Raw genomic sequence first — 20601 nt, 5'->3', positions numbered from 1 at the left:
TCACTTAATCCCCAGTCTTGGTACCAACTGATGTCTAATTTCCAAAAATCAAACCCATCTTAAAGGTACCAATAACTGCCTCGTGTTAAAATAACTTAGGGGAAAGCCATTATACCAAGATGGATCCAACACCCAGTTCCATATTAAACTAAACGAAACTTAAGCTCAGCCAATCCTAAATGGCCAACTGAACATTAGTTACACAATCAGATACTTGCCACTGGGATAACCTAAATAAGACAACTGCTCAAACTTTAACCATCCAACTTCTCTCCTGTGCCTCCTCACACACCCTCTAAAAGCCTCCCTTCACACCCTTCCTCAGGAGCCCGAACCACCTCGGTTTTGGTGCGGCTTGATTCACGAATGGCTGTCTGCTCAAATAAACTTAAACGTGCTTTATCCTTTAGCATTAGTAATAAAGATATTCAGAAAACTTGCTACAGATCCTTAAAGCTTGTTTCCAAAAAGGCATTTAGTCCACGTTTCAGCACAGTTAACTTCAGTGGGAAAGAATGCACGGCAAAGCCAACATTTGCATTTACAAGCTCAGGTACTTTCCTTCAAATACAAAACTGCCCACCCAGAATTTGATACCGTTTTAAGCAGAACTATGACATGGTGTTCAAGAAGTCAACAAAACCCCAGAGGGTAAAGATGAAAAGAATTCCAATCTGCCCTCATTTCTTCACATTTTATACTAGGATTCAGCTTCTCTAGTCTAATTCTTTAGTCATTATTAGTAGTAACAGCAGCTGCAGTTAATGAGTATTCATAAAGGACTCCACACCAGAAGAAACACTTATTCTTCCTTGTCAATCCTCAAGACCATCCTCTGAGGTGGGTCCTAACATTATGCTTCTGTTATAGATGAAAAGGGAAATTGAGGAAATGACTTGTCCAAAGCCATACAGTGGCAAAACTGGGGTTCAAACCAGGGTTTGACCACAAAAGCTGCACCTGTAACCCCTGGGCCACACTGCAGTGGTCAAGAGGACAACCCCAGCAAACGGAAAGGGACCAGCTGTACCTAGTATGTGCAGAAACTGGGTCAATACTTCGCCATCATTAGAGAAGAAAAAGGAGAAAATCAGGATTTGCTTTTATCAACATTCAAACACAGAAAGGTGGTAAACAATGAAAGTCAGCTAAAATAATTAAGAAATGCCTATTTCATGCTAATTTCCCTTAGGGGCTGCAGCTCTTTTCATTTATTTTCTTGGAGACAGGGTCTTCCTCTGTTGCCCAGGCTGGAGTCCGGAGGCACAATCACGGCTCACTGCAGCCTCAACCTCCTGGGCTCAGGAAATTTCCCCACCTCAGCCTTCCCAGTGGCTGGGACTACAGGTGCATGCTACCACGCCCAGGTAATTTAAAAAATTATTTGTAAAGACAGGGTCTCATTATGTTGCCCAGGCTGTTCTCAAGTGATCCTCCCACTTAAGCCTCCCAAAGTGCTGTGATTCTCACCCCTTAATTTTCAAGGAAAGCTTTAGATGGTCCCCATTCTGTATTTTAGGGGGTGCTCTCCAATCTGGAGGTGACATTGGCAAAAGCTGGCCTCATATTTCTTCTCTCGTGCTTCAGCAGGCTACGAATTCCTTTTTTTTTTTGAGATGGAGTTTTGCTCTTGTTGCCCAGGCTGTAGTCAGTGGTGTGATCTCGGCTTACTGCAACCTTCACCTCCCGGGTTCAAGCGATTCTTCCTGAGTTGCTGTGATTACAGGCGCCCGCCACCACATCTGGCTAATTTTTTGTATTTTTAGTAGAGACGGCGCTTCACCATGGTGGCCATGCTGGCTTTTGAACTCCTGGCCTCAAGCAATCCACCTGTCTCGGCCTCCCAAAGTGCTAGGATTACAGGCATGAGCCACCGCGCCTGGCCCCCTCCTCTTAATAAGACCACATACCAATCTATAGGTTTTGCCCCTAATAAAGGAAATCAGTTACTGATTTACACCAACAGATGGCAATGTTGCTCAGTCCGTAGAATTTTGAACTGAGACTCCTTCGATTAAGTTTCCTTTATCATATCAGCTAAATGCTAACTGAAGTGGCAGGGAGACTCAGCACTGGCAGTAACTCTGTTCCCCAGATGACATCCCAAGTTTCTTCCCAGCACCTCCCGAGATGTGCTTCTTCACTCCACTGTTCAGCACTCCCCAGAGCACACATCTGCGACTCGATCAGTGTTCATGGGATGACCACCGGGATCCTTTTCACAGTAAGTGCCGAAGTGTTTCCTGTCTGAAAGACTAAAATGATCTATACGAAGGTAATTCTCCAAAGCCTCTACAGCACGCATGAATTACTCCTAGAACCAGGAAAACCTACCAGCCACTATTAAAACAAAAAACAAAAAGCAAAATTAAAAAAAAACCTCCCAATGGCTGCATCTAGCCCCCTGTGTACAGCAGGTGCTTACTGCAGTATTGCCTCTCCTCCCAGTCTCCTCAGCTGTCTTTACTACTTTACCTCCAACTATTTTTCCATCACCTCCTTCCCCTCCACTGTCTCACCTACCAGGGCATAAAATAGGCTTTTCACTTCCTAGTGAAAATAAGGATGGCAATGCTTACACTTTGTCTGAAAGGGGAAAAGTACACCTACTGTGTGCCAGACCCTTTTGTATGTCATCTCATTTCATTTAGTCTGCAAAGCAAACTCAGTAGGTGGTAATTATCCTCATTTTACTGTTGAGGAAACCAAGGCTCAGAGTGATCAAGCAACATTCCTTTAGGTTACCACTGTTTTCCCAGTGGCGATTTGAAATGTGGACTCAAGTTTTCTGATTCTACTTTAGCAGAATGTGCCATTTAAAAGTTAGGAAAATCCCAGCACTTTGGGAGGCCAAGGCAGGCAGATCACCTGAGGTCAGGAGTTCCAGACCAGTCTGGCCAACATGGTGAAACCCTGTCTCTACTAAAAATACAAAAAGTAGCCGGACAGGGTGGCGGGCACCTGTAATTCCAGCTACTCGGGAGGCTGAGGCAGGAGAATCTCTTGAACTTGGGAGGTGGAGGTTGTAGTGAGCCAAGATCTCACCACTGCACTCTAGACTGGGCAACAAGAGCAAAACTCTGTCTCACACACACACACACAAAAAGTTAGGAAGAATATTTGCCTTTGAAATACTGTTTATGAAAATATAAAGACTCTAAAAATTTTAAATGACAGAAACTTTTCACTTAAAAGAGATCATACTTGCAATAAAAATATTGCCTCCTAGTTTAACCATTTTACAAATATGATTTTTACATCATGTAAAAAGCATCCCTATATTTCACAAAATTAGAGAGACTCAAATTTTCCAGTTTTAAGATCAACTTTAGAAATGGGCCTCGGTTATAGTGTTAGGGGAGTTAATATTCATGGGATGATTATTCAAGTTTGTAATGAGATTTTAAAAATTCAGTTCAGTTAGAAAAATTGTACATGGGAAGTGGGTGGTAGGAGGAGAGAAAATTTCTTTCTTTTTAATCCAAGTGCTTCTCCACAAGGGTGAAAATAAGAACCACATTCAAGTTAATAGAATTTTTTTTTTCTTAAAAAAATTATCAATTTAAAGTTATCAATAAGTAACAATGAAACTTCAGGTTTTTTTTTTTTTTGGATGGAGTCTCACTCTGTCCCCCAGGCTAGAGTGCAGTGGTGTGATCTGGGCTCACTGCAACCTCCACCTCCTCGGTTCAAGTGATTCTCCTGCCTCAGCCTCCTAAGAAGCTGGGATTACAGGCACCACCACCACGCCCAGCTAATTTTTTTTTTTTTTTTGGTATTTTTAATAGAGACAGGGTTTCACCTGTTGGCCAGGCTGATCTCGAACTCCTGACCTGAAGTGATCCACCTACCCTGGCCTCCCAAAGCGCTGGGATTACAGTGCTTTTTGAGCTCTCCTTTACCCACACAACCACATGATTAGGTAAACAACATTAGCCACATGCTAGAAATAAGAAAACTGAAGTTATCAAGGCAAGTAAATTGCTCAGGGCACACTACCACAGGGAAGCAGAGCTGAGATTTGAAGCGTTCCTTTCTAGAAGGTTCATTTCACTACCCAGTTTTCAGAATTCTCTCTGGGGAATTAAAAGCCAAGCACCACACACTGCACCAAGGTTCTTACCCTTAGATCCATAGGTGGTCGTCATGCAATCTTTCTGATGCTGTTTTCGAAATCACAGGCACAACCAGTAAGTAAGGGGGCCTCAGGCTGCACCCCATCCCTGAGGTAGAGGACTGTGTGGGAGCACAAAGCTGGCCCTGCCTGATGTGGTGGGTGGCCTTCCTTGTTCACCACCACCACCACCAGACAACAGGGCTCTATTTCTGACTGCATGTAATTTTTAGGATAGTGCCATTTCAGCTGAGACACTGATCTCAGGTCCAGTCCTCCGTGTGCATGACTGGTAGTGATGCACACCTGCCAACATCTCTGAGCCTCAAACACCCCTCTGTGGGTCCCTCCTCCTGAATTCACAAGGCTGCTGCAGGGATAAATACACAGGCATCTGCCCCATCTCAACTCCCACTCTCCAAATGTTTGCTATTATGGTTTGCCAATTTGGATAGCCAATACCCCATACAACAAACATGTAAGGGCTTGCAGCAAAATCATTCAAGTAGTGTCTGGACCAGTTAAGAGAATATAGCTCAGGCTACTACCTTAGCTGGTCACCCTCTACCACCAAAGAGCAAGTATTTCCCCTTCCCATTCCCCCCTCCTCTTTTTTTTTTTTTTTTTTTTTTGCGATAGGGTCTTGCTCTATCGCTCAGGCTGGAGTGCAGTGGCATGATCTCCGCTCACTGCAACCTCTGCCTCCTGGGCTCAAACGATCCTCCCACCTTAGCCTCTTGAGTAGCTGGGATTACAGGCATGTGCTACGATGCTTGGCTAATTTTTGTTAGTAGAGAGGTTTCACCATGTTGCTCAGGCTGGTCTCAAACTCCTGGGCTCAAGCGATCCATGGGCCTTGGCCTCCCAAGTGCTGGGATAATAGGTATGGGCCACCATGCCCAGCCACCCATCTCCCTTCTTTTGCCACCAAATGCCCTTAGGTAACTTAAGTCTTCATGACTTTCTCACCAATTACAAAAAGGCTTTATTATATTTTGCTAAATGTTAATTGCTTTCATTATGTCTCCAAACATTATTTCACCACTCATTTTTATAACAAGTTCAGTGAAGATATGCTTATCTAATATTGTACAATATTGTTGTGTTCTGTAACACTCTTTTGGGAACAGCTTAGATGTAGGTAACAAGAGATGCCTGTGTATGAAAGTGCTTCATAAACTGTACTGTATAAATGTAAACTACTACCATTTTCAGGTAAAATCAGAGAATAAATGTCTCTGTTGTTGGAAGTGTCCTCTCAGGACTCATCTAGTCCAACCTCCGCAGTGACTGGATGAGGGCACAGACTGAGGCCAGAGGCACGAGGCTCGGGATTGGAGAGTTAGAGGCCAACGCAAGGACAGAATCTGCATTCCTAGCACAGGGATCTTTCTCCTCCCCTGTGTAATTTATCTTTAAAAACACTGATACTTTTCTGGTGCTGGGAGCACCATGTCCTTTAAAATTTATAAATTAATGGATGATTACAACAAAAATAACTTTTTACCTAGCCCTCAATAAATAGTTGTTGGTGAAATTAGAAATTTGAGGTTGAATTGTTAAAGATCGTCTTGGTCACTCCTCTCTCGTGAAGAAACCCATCGACTCAGAATCACCTCCTGAAACCAATAAAAAAAAAAAGACCATTTCTTAAAACAGAAATGTAAGACCATTCCGGGTAGCTGACACCACAGCTACATTTCACAAAGAGCTGTCTATATAATGATGATACTGTTCCTATCTTTAAAACAGAAACATCTGGAGAAAATGAATGGAACAATATAAACCTTACAAGCATATAGTATCTACTTTCACCAGGCAAAGATTTTAAAGCTAAGCTTGCCTCTGCTGTGGTATTCTACCAGCACATTTCAGGAACAGGTGGGCTGGATGAAAGCTAGGATTTTACATTAGTGCTAGGTCTGTGATGGCATTGCTGTAACTGGGCCAGCTACTGAGAAGGGAGAAATGAGGCTGATGAGCATTTTATGAAAAACTAGCCTAGTGGAGATAAGTGGGACCAACTGAAGGCAGGAGGTGCTGGGGCCCTGGAGACCACAGGTCTGCAGGGGGCAGGGTGGTGTGAAAAGAAGAAAGGGCGATGAGTACAAGAGAGGGTGACAACAATGACATACTGGATGTGGGGAGGAGCCAATGGCAACATTAAGGCTCTACACAGAGGGAGGGAGTGCAGAAACACGGACACACACTAGACGACTCGGCCAGACCAGAGAGAAACCAGCCAAGATGACAGGAGGCACCTCGGTTCAGTACAGAAGCCCAGAAGCAGGAGAGAGTCAACAGGGACACCTCTGGTCTCTGGGAATGAGACCTGTGAGAGGTCCTGGCCTGACCAGGGGGTCACAGGCCACCTGTGAGACAGCAGTTTCAGCTGAGTGATGCGGACATCACAGGTAAAAAAGTGGGGAATCAAGGAAGAGTGGAAGTCAGCATAGATTTTGTGTCCAATGGTTCAGTGGGGAAAAGGTGAGACTTACAGAGCCTGCCTGAGAAGGCTTTGTTACCAAGGCAAGACTGTATTCATGTATTTTCTTGGGACCACATGTTCCAGATACACTATGATGCACAGAATCTTTCGGATGACATGAATTTCTCTCGGTTTACTCACCTGAACTTTAATTCTTTTCATACATTCTGGTGACTCCATTTCCTTATCAGTCATAGTTGAGGGTTTAATCAAATAGCACAGCATAAGTTCCTATTGAGAAATGAAAAACCACTTCTGTATCCTACAAAATAGTACAAATTTGGATGTATCAGCAGGAAATGCAGGTGGTCTCCAGTCCCTCTCACTGTGCACTCCAAGTGGAAACTCACAGACACATCAGTTTCCTCCTGGGGACATCATAACTGGGATTTACGTTCTAAGTACCTGCCATTTAGTAATCACTGAACATGGCAAGAGTTATAAGCAGATACATTCATTATAAACACAGCATTAAGAATACTAAATATAGTAAGTCCTCACTTAATGTCCTTGATAGGTTCTTCAACACGGATGTTAAGTGAAACGACACTGATACGGTTTGGCTCTGTCCCCAACCAAATCTCATCTTGAATTGTAGCTCCCACAATCCCCACGTGCCATGGAGGGACCTCGTGGGAGGTGATTAGATTATGGGGGACGGTCCCCATGCTGTTCTTGTGATGGTGAGTTCTCACGAGATCTGATGGTTTTGTAAGGAGCTTCCTCCTTCCCTCATCCTTGCTCCTGCCACCCTTTGAAGAGGTGCCTTCCACCATGATTTTAAGCTTCCTGAGGCCTCCCCCGCCGTGTGGAACTGGGAACTGTGAGTTGATTAAACCTCTTTTCTTTATAAATTACCCAGTCTCAAGTATTTCTTTATAGCAGCATAAGAATGGACTAATACAGATGTACAGCAGGTCTTCAAATAAACCTCAACGTTGTGTTCTTATGATGAGAAGAAGAAATTGTTTTTGTATATGGTATTCGCCTAAAGTTGCAGTTTCCAAGAACATATCAACAATGTTAAGTGAGGACATATTAAGTATATGCTACGAGTCCCCTAAAATGGGCATAAAAACACTAGAAACAGTATAGGCTCCCTAATTTTCTACAGGACCAAGCTAAAGTCTAGGCAACCTAACCTGCTCTAAAGGGCAGTCATCTCCAGCCCTGCAAGACCCTCCGGCCTCAGCCCCACCTCACCTCCAGCAGCACGAGCACGAAATTAGAGGGTATGTACAATTTGTTCTCAGCCAGCAAATCACTGAGTAATGAAAACACACACAGCTTTCTTTCTTGATAGTCCTTGTGTAAGCTGAGTTCCTCCTATCTCTGATGGCAACAGAAAGGTTATAGTGAAACACAAGCCAGGGAGCCAGAGAGCTGTGGGTTTGGATCCCGAGTCTGCACATGAGCTGTGTGATCTTGGATTACTCACTCAACAGCTCCAACCTTGGTTTCTCATCCTCAGGATGAGGATAACAACAGGGTGGGAAAGTGCTTAGCAATAAATATCAAGTCCCTTCCTCTCTAAGAGATCTGCAAACTTTCAATGTTTTGGCTCCTTTGTGAATATGTGTATGAGTGAATGTTAAATTGCAGTATAAAACAGGCCACATAGCAACGATACCCCTGGGAAGAGAGGCAATGCCTACTCAGATCAGATCACCATGGGAAACTTCAAAGCTCAGTCATTGGAGCTCAGCAGCAGTTGGGAGGGAGGGGACAATAAAATGTAACGTGAAGGGAGGACAACTTCTAGCGCAATAAGGGAAGGGTACAAATGACCCCTGCCAGCATGTCACTGGCAGGAATGTTATGAAGGTTCTACAGGTAACTTTTTTGATTCTACTACATGTAAGAAAAAAAAAAAAAATTGAACCATTTAAGTGACACTCCAATGGCAAAGCTGATGTTGTGTTACCTTAGAGACATTAACAGAAACTCTGCTCAAGGCAGCCAGGGACTTCCAACTGAAAGGCCTGCGGAGACAGCCTTCAAAATGGTCATCAACTAGCTCGATAATGACAGAATAACTGGAAAACACAGAAAAAGCATTTTAAAAGTAAGCATGAAATAAACCTGTTTTAAAAGAATATTATTTGTGCTACTAAGAACAAAGATACAGAAAATAAAATTTACATCATCTGATTCTAAATTCCCCTAAACTGCTATTGAGAAAATATTAATGAAAAATTCATACTTTAAGTTACAAACTTTCAGGCTGATTCCAACACTTACTTACAGCAAAAACCAAACACGTATTTTTCCCAATGCGAAAGCTGTAAATTCACACAACTGTTTAGACACTAATACTAACTGATGTTTGTTTTGTTTTGTTTTTGAGACGGAGTTTCGCTCTGTCGCCTAGGCTGGAGTGCAGTGGTGTGATCTTGGCTCACAGAAACCTCCACCTCCCAGGTTCAAGCAATTCTCCGCCTCAGCCTCCTGAGTAGCTGAGATTACAGGTGCCCGCCACCACACCCAGATAATTTTTTTTGTATTTTTAGTAGAGACGGGGTTTCCCTATCTTGGTCAGATTGGTCTTGAACTCCTGACCTCATGATCCATCCACCTTGGCCTCCCAAAGTGCTGGGATTACAGGTGTGAGCCACTGCACCCGGCCTAACTGATGTTAAGATGAACAATTACGGCACAGATTAACTCAATGTTTAACACTAGAACATATAGTATCATAAACTATATATCATCTTATATATAGTATAATGACATTAGTGTGTAAGGCATGAACATATAGTATTTATTCCTATCAGGCCAGGAAGAACATGACTTTTGTTCCTATGGCACCAAAAAATTAGAGGCCAGAAATTCCTTGTGTCCCTTGTGTCCCTTTAACCCATCAATTTATTTAAAAATCACTCCAAACCTTGCATGGTAAAATGGAGGGCCTTTCCGATACAGTACTGCAAAGAAGAAAGAAAAAAAAGAAGTATAACCACTCAAAATAACAAGAGAGGAATAAGACTCAATAAAAAGCTTGCTTTATTAATTTTTTTCTTTTCCAAAAGGAGGCAAATATTCAATTACCTATATGTAGATAGATAAATCTGCAATATGCCTTGGGGTCTATTTTTTCAGACAGGGTCTTGCTCTGTCACCCAGGCTGGAGTGCAGTGGCATGATCCTGGCTCACTGCAGACTTGACCTCTTGGGCTCAAGCAATCCTCCTCACTCAGCCTCCTGAGTTGCCAAGACTACAGGCATGCACCACCACACCCAACTAATTAAAAAATTTTTTTTTTAGCAACAGCATCCCCCTATGTTGCCCAGGCTGGTCTTAAATTCCAGTGCTTGAGTGATCGTCCTGCCTCAGCCTCCCAAAGTGCTGCGATTACAGGTGTGAGCTATCACACCCAGCCCCTGTCATCTATTTTAAAAATCCAAACTTATTTTCCTGAAACAAAGTGCAATTAGTAAAGAAATCTGTTGCCAAGAGCCTAACACCTCATCCCACCCTACAAATAAATTCCAAAGTCAAAGTACAGGCAATCTTGCCTTGCTTCCTGTCTTACACTCTCCAGAGTGAGTGTGAATCATACTGAGTGTAAAATTCATAGAATGTGCATCAATATTTTGTTATTTATTTGAGATCAATGTAATGCAGTGTCTGACTCGCTACTCTGGCCAGCTACTGTGACAGGGGTTGGTAAAAGAGAGGAGTAAGACTCATGCCTATTTTGAAGAAATTCAAAGTCAAGTGATAGAAGTCACAATCATACATTCCACTCAAGTATCAGTTTGTTCCACTATTGAGGACCTGAAGGAGATGGGGGAATTCAGTCTGTGGAGTTCGAGAGCCACTCAGTGAAGGAGCCTGGGGCCAGGGACTCTGCCACATAGACTCTGGAATCTGGCAGGGAACCCTTCAGAGGCACATGGTCTGTGGCAGGTACTGGCTAACTGTTCATCAAATCCACTTATCTCTCCCCCAGGTACATGGCCAGACCACAGCTCTCAGTCACTCTCCTGTGCAGTTAGGTATGGCCAAGTGTTGTGTGACACTTCCAGGCTGACCCGTAAAACCCTCCCTTATACAAACCCTCTCTGTGTCTCTTTCTTTCTGAGGGTGACTTTTTTTTTTTAAACTTTTTTTTTTTTTTTTTTTTTGAGACAGACTCTCGCTCTGTCGCCCAGGCTGGAGTGCAGTGGCGCACAGTCTCTGCTCACTGCAAGCTCTGCCTCCTGGGTTCACGCCATTCTCCTGCCTCAGCCTCCCAAGTAGCTGGGACTACAGGTGCCTGCCACCATGCCCAGCTAATTTTTTGTATTTTTTTTAGTAGAGATGGGGCTTCACCGTGTTAGCCAGGATGGTCTCGATCTCCTGACCTTGTGATCCGCCCGCCTCGGCCTCCCAAAGTGCTGGGATTACAGGCGTGAGCCACCACGCCCGGCCTGAAGGTGACTTTGGAAGCTGTGTGCTGAAGACTGGGAGCCACCAGGAAGCAGTTCCTAAAGCATCTTTTGGAGTTGATTGGGCCGCCAATCAGAGACAGCCGTGTTGGATTTCACATGAACAAAAATGAACTCTATTGTTAAGCCCCTGAGACTTGGGGTTTCTATGCAACTACAGCTATGGGAATAGCCATAACGAACACAATTACATCTGTAAGCTGTTAGCTGTCCTCTGTGCTAAAACCAGCACAGGAAAGCTCAAGGAAAAGTTTTGTTTCCCTTGAGGAATGGATAGAATTTTCCTTTTTGGACAGATCAATCCTGTAATCATGTTTCTCTTTGGCTCAGGAAGCTCAGAGTCAAATTTGTAGCATGACTTTAGTAACCATATAGGACCCCAAGGGCGACACAGTAACCCTTCACTTAGTCTTGTTTCACATCTACATTTTCCATGGTCACGTTTCCTTTCTGTATTTCCTATTTAAGTTGTATTTAAAGTACTCGGCAAGTCAGCTCAAATTCACTGCGGCACAAATCTAAGTAAATATCCAAACATACAATTCTCAACTTTTTGAGATGGAGTGTACTGGAAAGAAACCATGTACTGGAATGAAAGTGAACTCAGGAGTTTTGTTCCCTGCCCAATCTTTGCCTCCTCAAGTTGTGTGCCTTTAAGCAAGTTATTAACTTCTCTGAGCCTTGGTTTCCAAAATCCTAAAATGAAGACATCAAGGGAAATTGAGATCTTTTCTAGTCCTCAAATGCCATTACCTGTAATCAAACACACATCATTAATCCAATATGCACCTGGAGCATTACAGAGCTTGAAAGTAGCTCACACCCACAAAGCAAGTAATTTCTGACGACAGACTCCGACACAGCACAGCTTAGTTTAAGCAAGAACACTGGCAGTAGACGGACCCAAGGTCAAGTCAGCAGTGCCAAGACCATGGGACAACTCTGCATGTCAATTTCGTTATAAAAAATGGGGGTTATGCTGAAGACAGAAGTATTAGCACAGTATATGGCATAAACTAAGTATCACAAAGTTACCTATGCTAGTAACATTTACAGTCTGTGTGGATTAATGACGAGGATACATTCTAAGATATGAGTCCTTAGGCAATTTCATTGTTGTGTAAACATGGTAGAGTGCACTTACACAAACCTAGACGGTACAGCCCACCACACACATAGGCTATGTGGTATCACTTATTGCTTCTAGGCTACAAACCTGTTCAGCATGTGATTGTGCTCAATCTGTAGACAATTATAACACAATGGTTAAGTATCTGTGTATCTAAACATAGAAATGGTACAGTAAAAATACGATATAAAAGCTAAAACCCGTACACCTGTATAGGGGACTTACGAATGCAGCCTGCAGGTCTGGAAGTTGCTCTGGGTGAGTGAGTGGTGAGTGAATGTGAAGGTCTAGGACAGTACTGTGTGCTAATGAACACTTTATAAACACTGTACACTTAACCTGCACTAAAGTTATTTAAATTTTTTTTCTGTCTTTAGGTTTTTTTTTTGTTTTTTGTTTTTTTTAACATATATATAGAGACATGGTCTACCTATGTTGCCCAGGCTGGTCTTGAACTCCTGGGCTCAAAGGATCCTCTTGCCTTGTCCTCCCAAAGTGCTGGGATTACAGGGGTGAGCTGCCACGCCTGGTATCCTTTTTCAATAATAAATTAACCTGGCTGGGTGCAGGTCAACAAACAATGAACCATGATGGATATGACCATGGTCCCATTAGATTATAACAGAGCTGAAAAATCCCTATCACCTAATGACATCGTAGCCATCGTGCTGTTGTAGTGCAACACATTATTTGCATGTTTGTGGTGATGCTGGTGTGAACAAACCTACTGCACTGCCATTTGTATAAAAGTTATTTGACCGGCCAGGTGTGGTGGCTCACGCCTGTAATCCCAGCACTTTGGGAGGCCAAGGCAGGTGGATCATGAGGTCAGGAGATTGAGACCATCCTGGCTAATGTGGTGAAACCCCGTCTCTACTAAAAATATTAAAAAATTAGCCAGGCGTAGTGGCGGGCGCCTGTAGTCCCAGCTACTCCGGAGGCTGAGGCAGGAGAATGGTGTGAACCCAGGAGGTGGAGCTTGCAGTGAGCAGATTGTGCCACTGCACTCCAGCCCGGACGACAGAGCGAGATTCCGTCTACCAACAAAAAAAAAAAAAAAAAAAAAGTTATTTGACCAAAATGTTAGGCAGCACATGACTGGATGATGGTGGTAGTGTACTCAGGGGGAAAAATGAAATTGTTTTACAAAAATACCTGAAAGATGAAAGCATAAGTTGTCTGAGAAATAGTAGGCATTTAAAAAAAGATCTGAGGGCCGGACACAGTGGCTCACACCTGTAATTCCTGCATTTTGGGAGGCTGAGGTGGGTGGATCACTTGAGGCCAGGAGTTCCAGACCAGCCTGCCAACATGGTGAAACCCCATTTCTACTAAAACTACAAAAAAAAAAAATTAGCTGGGCATGGTAGTGCACTCCTGTAGTCCCAGCTACTTAGGAGGCTGAAGTGGGAGGATCATTTTAAACCTGGGAGGTTGAGGCTGCGGTGAGCTGAGATTGTGCCACTGCACTCCAGCCTGGCGGACAGAGTGAGACCTTGTTTCAAAAACTACATAAATAAATAAAAGTAAATATAAGGTCTGAAAGAACAGGGAATATAAAAGGAAAGCTCTTTCTTACAGAAGAATGCCAGATGGAGGTGTGGAATGAAAAACAGCTACTTACGGTATCACTCCACAAATGACTTGTTTTTTACAAAAGGAAAACTGTAATTATATGACAGACATTGACAACGGCCACCATCAAACTTAGCATCACCACAGCAGGAAAACCTGACTTCAAGCACTTCCTGATACACTCCAATAAGCACACACATCACCTATGTGTGCCGAGAGAACCTGAGCTTGAGTCTGATCATCAGGAACAATCAGACATACAGAGAATGGGGAACATCCTAAAAGACACTGAAAAAAGTAACGTCATGACAAACAAAACAAGAAGTTAGAGTGACTGTGTCAGATTGAAAGAAGCTGGGCACAGTGGCTCATGCCTGTAATCACAGCACTTCAGGAGGCTGAGACGGGTGGATAACCCGAGACCAGGAGTTCGAGACCAGCTTGGCAAACATGGCAAAACCCCGTCTCTACTAAAAATACAAACGTTAGCCCAAGCACGGTGGCAAGCACCTGTAATCCTAGCTACTTAGGAGGCCGGGATTCGCCTGAACCCGGGAGGCAGAGGTTGCAGTGAGCGGAGATCGTGCCACTGCACTCCAGCCTGAGCGACAGAGCAAGACTCTGTCTCAAGAAAAGAAAAAAAAGAGAGAACAGAGATTGCAGTGGGTTTAACGGCAGCTCCCAGAAAGATATGTTCATGTCCTAATCCCTGACTTGTGAATGTGACCTGGAATGTGGAATGTGACTTGGAAGAAGAGTCTTTGCAGATGTAACTAAGCTTAGAATTTTGAGATGAGATCATCCTGAATTAGCTGGATGGCCCCTAAATCCAATGGCAAGTGTCCTTATAAGAGAAAGGGGATTTGACAGACAGACACGGTAGAGACTGGAGGAATGCAGTCACCAGCCACAAAATGCCTGGGGCCACCAGAATCTAGAAGAGACAAGGAATGGATTCTCTCCTAGAGCCTTTGGAGGGAGCCTGACCCTGCTGACACCTTGATTTTAGACTTCTGGCCTCTAGAACTGTGAGAGAATGAATCTCTGTTGCTTTTAAGTCACCCAGTTTGTGGTAATGTCTTATGAGCCCTAGGAAACTAAAAGGAAGATATAATAATCAAATGCGACTGTATCGAGAAAATCTAAGCCAGGGGCCTGCATGGTGGCTCATGCCTGTAATCCTACACTTTGGGAAGCCAGGCAGGAGGATGGCTTGAGCCCAGGAGTTCGAGACCAGCTTGGGCAACATACAGAGACCCCATCTCTATAAAAATTACAACCAAAATAGCCACAAAAGACATTACAAGGACAACAGGAAAAATTTAAGTATAGACTGGACACTTAGATGATATTAAGTAATTCTAATTTTTCTCAGGCATTATATGGTATGTAGGAGAATGTATTCTTTGGAGGTACACATGAAAAATACTTATGGATTAATATGGATTAATCACGTAAACGTAAAGGATATTAACAAAAATATATCAAAATTTGACTAGAAAAACAAGCCAGGGGTCGGGTGCAGTGGCTCAAGCCTGTAATCCCAACACTTTGGGAGGCCGAGACGGGCGGATCACGAGGTCAAGAGATCAAGACCATCCTGGCTAACACGGTGAAACCCCGTCTCTACTAAAAAATACAAAAAAAAAACCTAGCCGGACGAGGTGGCGGGCACCTGTAGTCCCAGCTACTCGGGAGGCTGAGGCAGGAGAATGGCGTAAACCTGGGAGGCGGAGCTTGCAGTGAGCTGAGATCCGGCCACTGCACTCCAGCCTGGGCGACAGAGCGAGACTCCGTCTCAAAAAAAAAAAAAAGAAAAGAAAAACAAGCCAGGAAGTGGCTTAGAAAAGAATCAAAGGCCCTGGTGCTGTGGCTCATGCCTGTAATTCCAGCACTTTGGGAGGCCAAGGCAGGCGGATCACTTGAGGTTAGGAGTTCAAAACAAGCCTGGTCAACATAGCGAAACCCTGTCTCTACTAAAAATACAGAAATTAGCTGGGTGTGGTAGTGTGCGCCTGTAATCCCAGCTACTTGGGAGGCTGAGGCAGGAGAATGGTTTGAACCTGGGAGGCAGAGGTTGTGGTGAGAAGAGATCGAGATCGCGCCACTGCACTCCAGCCTGGGCAACAAAGTGAGACTTTGTCTCAAAAAAAAAAAAAAAAAAAAAAAAAAAAAGAATAAAGAGGAAGACGGGAAGAAGACACATCTCCTTGTTCTGCGACAAATAGAAAGCTATTCTGTTGACCTCCATTCTCAGACAGAACTGTCAGTCTCTGGGCTGGATGTCACGACAGGTCATGTTCCTTCTGGGTCTGGTAATTCTATAACTGCTAGCTTTCAATGACTCCCACCATTCCATTTCTGTGCTGGGACTTCTAATTTGCAGAAAGCTCAGAAATCAAACTTATCAGTCAATGCAAATCCCCATCTAGGGTTGGCTGGGAAGGAGGCTTAGGAGTAACCAGACCTTTGGGTCACACCAAATCAAATCAAACCATAACTGTCTACATAAGACAATATAAATCCTGCGTTAGTTTTTGGCTTCTTAGCAGGCAACGTGACTTAGGCATGGTAGGAGGACAAACCCACAGAGCCCTAATCTGTGTACTTAACGAGCTGTTAAGTACTCTGGCAACTTACCTAACCCTTCTAAACCTCAAACCCCTTTGCTACAAAAGGAAGCTACTACTACAGACCTCACAGGAGTGTGAAGATTAAATAAGACAAGAGAAGAAAACACCAAGGCAAGGTGCCTGGCTGGCCCTAGGAGCCGGCAGCCAGGGGAGCTGCTCAGTGGGGAGTGTAAGGAAAGGTTCCCTCTTGGCTCCTGTCCTGACTCCCCCAGTAGGCGATCAAGGTCAACCAGCTTGGCAGTTGCACTTGATTTGAGACCCGTATCACCTCTCCCAAATACTGCTCCTGGAATGAAATTTGATAGACAAGATTTATTCAAGGGAAGTTTCCCTGATAAGATGTGAATTTCATAATGGTCTTATATTACGAGTCACTACCCCTCTAAGGAAAAACAATTGTTAAGAGTTTAGCCTATGTTGGCAGTTCTAGGCTTCATGTGATTAGGTCACTGACCTCCAAAATTAAAATAATATTGTTAAAAAGGAGCAGGAACTGTGCACCCATGCCTGAAGAAGAGGCAGAGTTTAGGAAGCTGCTCCTCATATCCCAGGCTAGCACTGCTCGAGAACCTTTCCTTACACAGTGAAATGTGAAGACACTTTTAACACTGATGCTGGCCCAGTCTGACTCTGTGTGAGTCAGAGACCTGGTCCCACATTGATTGTACAAATAACTAGAAACAGATGATATATCCCAGTGGAAGCAAAGGCCTCCAGGGGAGTTGTAAACTGAGCAGTTTATCTTTTTTATTTTCAAAATTCTATCTATCTGTCCATCCATCTATTCATCTGTCCAACCATCCTTATAAGGCAGAATATCTTTGAGGAAGTTTTCTCTATGCATCATCCAAAGTATAACTTGATCATTAAAATAAAGTTACAGGCAAAAGGGCCAAAGTATGAGATTAAGAACATTAATAAAATAGAACAATTATAACAATATACTGTAATGAAAGTTATGGGAATCTCATCTCTCAAAATATCTTAATTTTTATTTTTATTTTTTAAGAGAGTCTTACTCTGTTGTGCAGGCTGGAGTGCAGTGGTGTGATCTCGGCTCACTGCAACCTCTGCCTCCCAAGTTCAAGAGATTCTTGTGCCTCAGCTTCCCAAGTAGCTGGGATTACAGGCATGTACTACCACACCCGGCTAATTTTTGTATTTTTACTAGAGATAGGCTTTCACCACGCTGGCCAGGCTGGTCTCAAACTCCTGACCTCAGGTGACCCACCTGCTCAGCCTCCCAAAGTGCTGAGATTCCAGGCATGAGCCACTGTGCCCAGTAGATATCTGAATCTTTTGGACTACAGTTGACCTTGGGTAGCTTTGACTCTGCTTTTTCTTACAGTGCTTATCTGTTCCTGAAACTACGTCATGTAGTTACTTGCTTGTGTGTCCCCCCTTCAATCCCCCTAGAATGTAAACTCCATGAAGGCAGCTCTGTTTGTCCTATTCAAGTTTGTATTCTTGATGCCTCAAACAGTACCTGGCCCATAGCAGACCCTTAGTCATTATCTGCTGAATGAGGAACTCACCTGGTCCAGACCCTCACTTTAAGATAGGGGATGCAACGGAATACTATGTAGCCACAAAAATGGACAAGATTGTGTCTTTTGTGAGAACATGGATGGAGCTCGAGGCTATTATCTTTAGCAAACTAACCCAGGAACAGACAACCAAATACCGCATATTCTTACTTGTAAGTGGGAACTAAATGAAGAGAATTTATGAACACAAAGAAGGGAACAACAGACTCTGGGGTCTACTTGAGGGTGAAGGGTGGGAGGAGGGAGAGGATCAGAAAAAATAACTACTGGATACTAGGCTTAGCACCTGGGTGATCAAATAATCTGTACAACAAACCCCTGTCACATGAGTTTACCTATATAACAAACTTTCACATGTACCCTTGAACGTAATTTTTTTTTTTTTGGAGTCTCCCTCTGTCACCCAGGCTGGAGTGCAGTGGCGTGATCTCAGCTCACTACAACCTCTGCCTCCCGGAATCAAGCAATTTTTCTGCCTCAGCCTCCCAAATAGCTGGGATTACAGGTGCCTGCTACCACGCCCAGCCAGCTAATTTTTGTATTTTTAGTATAAACAGGGTTTCATCATGTTGGTCAAGGTGGTCTCAAACTCCTGACCTCAAGTGATCTGCCTGCCTCGACCTCCCAAAGTGCTGGGATTACAGGCGTGAGCCACTGCACCTGGCCCTAAATGTAAAGTTAAAAAAATTAAGTAAATAAAGTATTAATTAAAAAAAAAAAAAAAGATCAAGGGAGGCAGTACTGTTAGACATTTCTAAAAGCCTGGGCTCCAGAATTCAAAGCCCAGTTCTGCAAGTTACCGGCCCTGGAAACTATTATGGGCAATGACCTACTTTTTCTAAACTGTAGTCTCCCTATCAGAAAATGAAGACAATAAGAGTCTCCACTGCATAGGACTGCTATAAGGATTTAACAAGATGATGGATGTAAAATACTTAGTAAAATGCTTGGCACATGGCAAGTGCTCAATGATGGCTGTGGCGATTATTACAATTATATGACTGTTCTCACTCGGCAGATGAGGCCACTGAGGCCTGGGGATAAGGGACTCTCCCAAATTACCCAGTCTCATGGCTAGTGAGACGTGGGGGTAGGTGCTATAGAATGCTTTTCTTTTTTTTTTTCTTTTGAGACAGAGTCTCACTCTGTTGCCCAGGCTGGAGTGCAGTGGGGCGATCTTGGTTCACTGCAAGCTCTGCCTCCCAGGTTCATGCCATTCTCCTGCCTCAGCCTCCAGAGCAGCTGGGACTACAGGCGCCTGCCACCATGCCTGGCTAATTTTTTATATTTTTTAGTAGAGATGGGGTTTCACCGTGTTAGTCAGGATGGTCTCTATCTCCCGACCTCGTGATCCACCCGACTCGGCCTCCTAAAGTGCTGGGATTACAGGCGTGAGCCACCGCGCCCAGTCACAACACTTTTCTAAGATTACAGAGCAAACAAGAGGGAAGGCCTGAAATGGGGTTGCAAGCTTCTTCTCCTAGGCTTTCTCCCTAGACTGCCTTTTCTCTTTTTGCACTTACCCTTACCCCAATCCAAATATCCAATAATCTTATCTAAACTGAAAGGATGCCTTCTTAGAAAACATCGTCAACAGCACACATGACCAATTTGATGTTCTAGGGCAAATCTGATATAAACTCCATTCTCACACACACCACACCAAGAATTACTTACATAAATCTGTCCCGTACTTGAGTCCCACTTTGGGCACCCAGCCCTTGCTTCGAAAGTAATGGTAGGCCATGTAGGTGGTTCTGAACGTGGGCTGAACTACAGTGAAAGCTTTCCAGAGTTTCACTATCGTTAAAGGCTCCTAAAGTTATTTACAAAAAACAAAAAGCATTACTGTGTATGCATTCTCCCTCCGTTCAGCCAGAGCGTCAACATCTGTACTAAGTGTGGAGCTGAAGCAGCGAATAAAACGCATTTCCCCCAGCACAGCAATTTATTTTATTTTATTTCTGAGACAGAGTCTCGCTCTGTCACCCAGGCTGGAGTGCAGTGGCGCGATCTCGGCTCACTCCCAGTAGAGCAATTTAGCAAGAAGGTCTGGCCCTGCACTGTCCAGTGAGGCAGCTGCCAGCCATACACACCTAGTCTGAACTGAGAGGGGCTCTAAGTGTAAAATACACACTGACTTCCTACTCAGTATGAAAAAAAAAAATAGGGAATATAAACTATTTCAATAACTTTGAATAAGTTGGGTTAAATAAACTGTGTAATATTGTATTAAAATTCCACCTGCTTTTTAAAAAACATTTTTAATGTGGCTACCAGAAAATCTGAAATTATATACACATGGCTCCCATCTGAGGCTCTCAATGTCCTTCTATTGCACAACACTGCTCCAGAGGATTTAGAAAAGGCAGCATTTGAGCACGAGAAGTAGTGAGGGAAAGGGGCTGGACGGGGGGTGGTGGTGTGCCGGGATGGACATTCCAGGCAGAGGAACCAGCACATGCAGGGGGCTCACTGTAACAAGCCCACCAAGGCTGGAGGGCAGTGCCTGACAACATTTCACAGATCTTTAACGAGTAGCTACTCTATGTCAGATCACGTTCAGAAGAACAAAAAATAATTTTATAGTAAAACTTAAAAAAAAAAAATCCAAAATTTAGTGTTTGAAACTAGAGAATTTATCTGATGGCACAAATTAATAATTAACTGCTTATAAGACAACT

General features: G+C 43.6%; 1 protein-coding gene across 50 annotated transcripts in view; it reads right to left on the bottom strand.

Moving 5' to 3' along the window:
* Nucleotides 1–20601, bottom strand: part of TSEN2 (tRNA splicing endonuclease subunit 2) — a 57765-nt gene that overhangs the window by 4203 nt on the left and 32961 nt on the right. For 11 of the 50 annotated variants that reach the window (XM_015130213.3, XM_028844472.2, XM_077993449.1 and 8 more), the window contains 5 exons: nt 19595–19733; nt 9490–9526; nt 8527–8638; nt 6744–6833; nt 5076–5733 (listed from right to left, as the gene is read on the bottom strand). In XM_015130213.3, the coding sequence (XP_014985699.3) occupies nt 5674–5733; nt 6744–6833; nt 8527–8638; nt 9490–9526; nt 19595–19733 (438 nt within the window). In that variant the 3' untranslated portion in view covers nt 5076–5673. Of the gene's footprint in view, nt 1–457; nt 2341–5075; nt 5734–6743; nt 6865–8526; nt 8639–9482; nt 9527–19594; nt 19734–20601 lie in introns of those variants that run through there. The other 39 variants (XR_003727402.2, XR_013414129.1, XR_013414126.1 and 36 more) reach the window with 15 other exon arrangements.

The sequence above is a fragment of the Macaca mulatta genome, chromosome 2 (assembly GCF_049350105.2).
Source record: "Macaca mulatta isolate MMU2019108-1 chromosome 2, T2T-MMU8v2.0, whole genome shotgun sequence".
In the NCBI taxonomy this organism is placed as follows: Eukaryota; Metazoa; Chordata; class Mammalia; order Primates; family Cercopithecidae; genus Macaca; species Macaca mulatta.
Note: the sequence above shows the minus strand (reverse complement) of the source record. Positions and strands in the feature narration are given on the sequence as shown.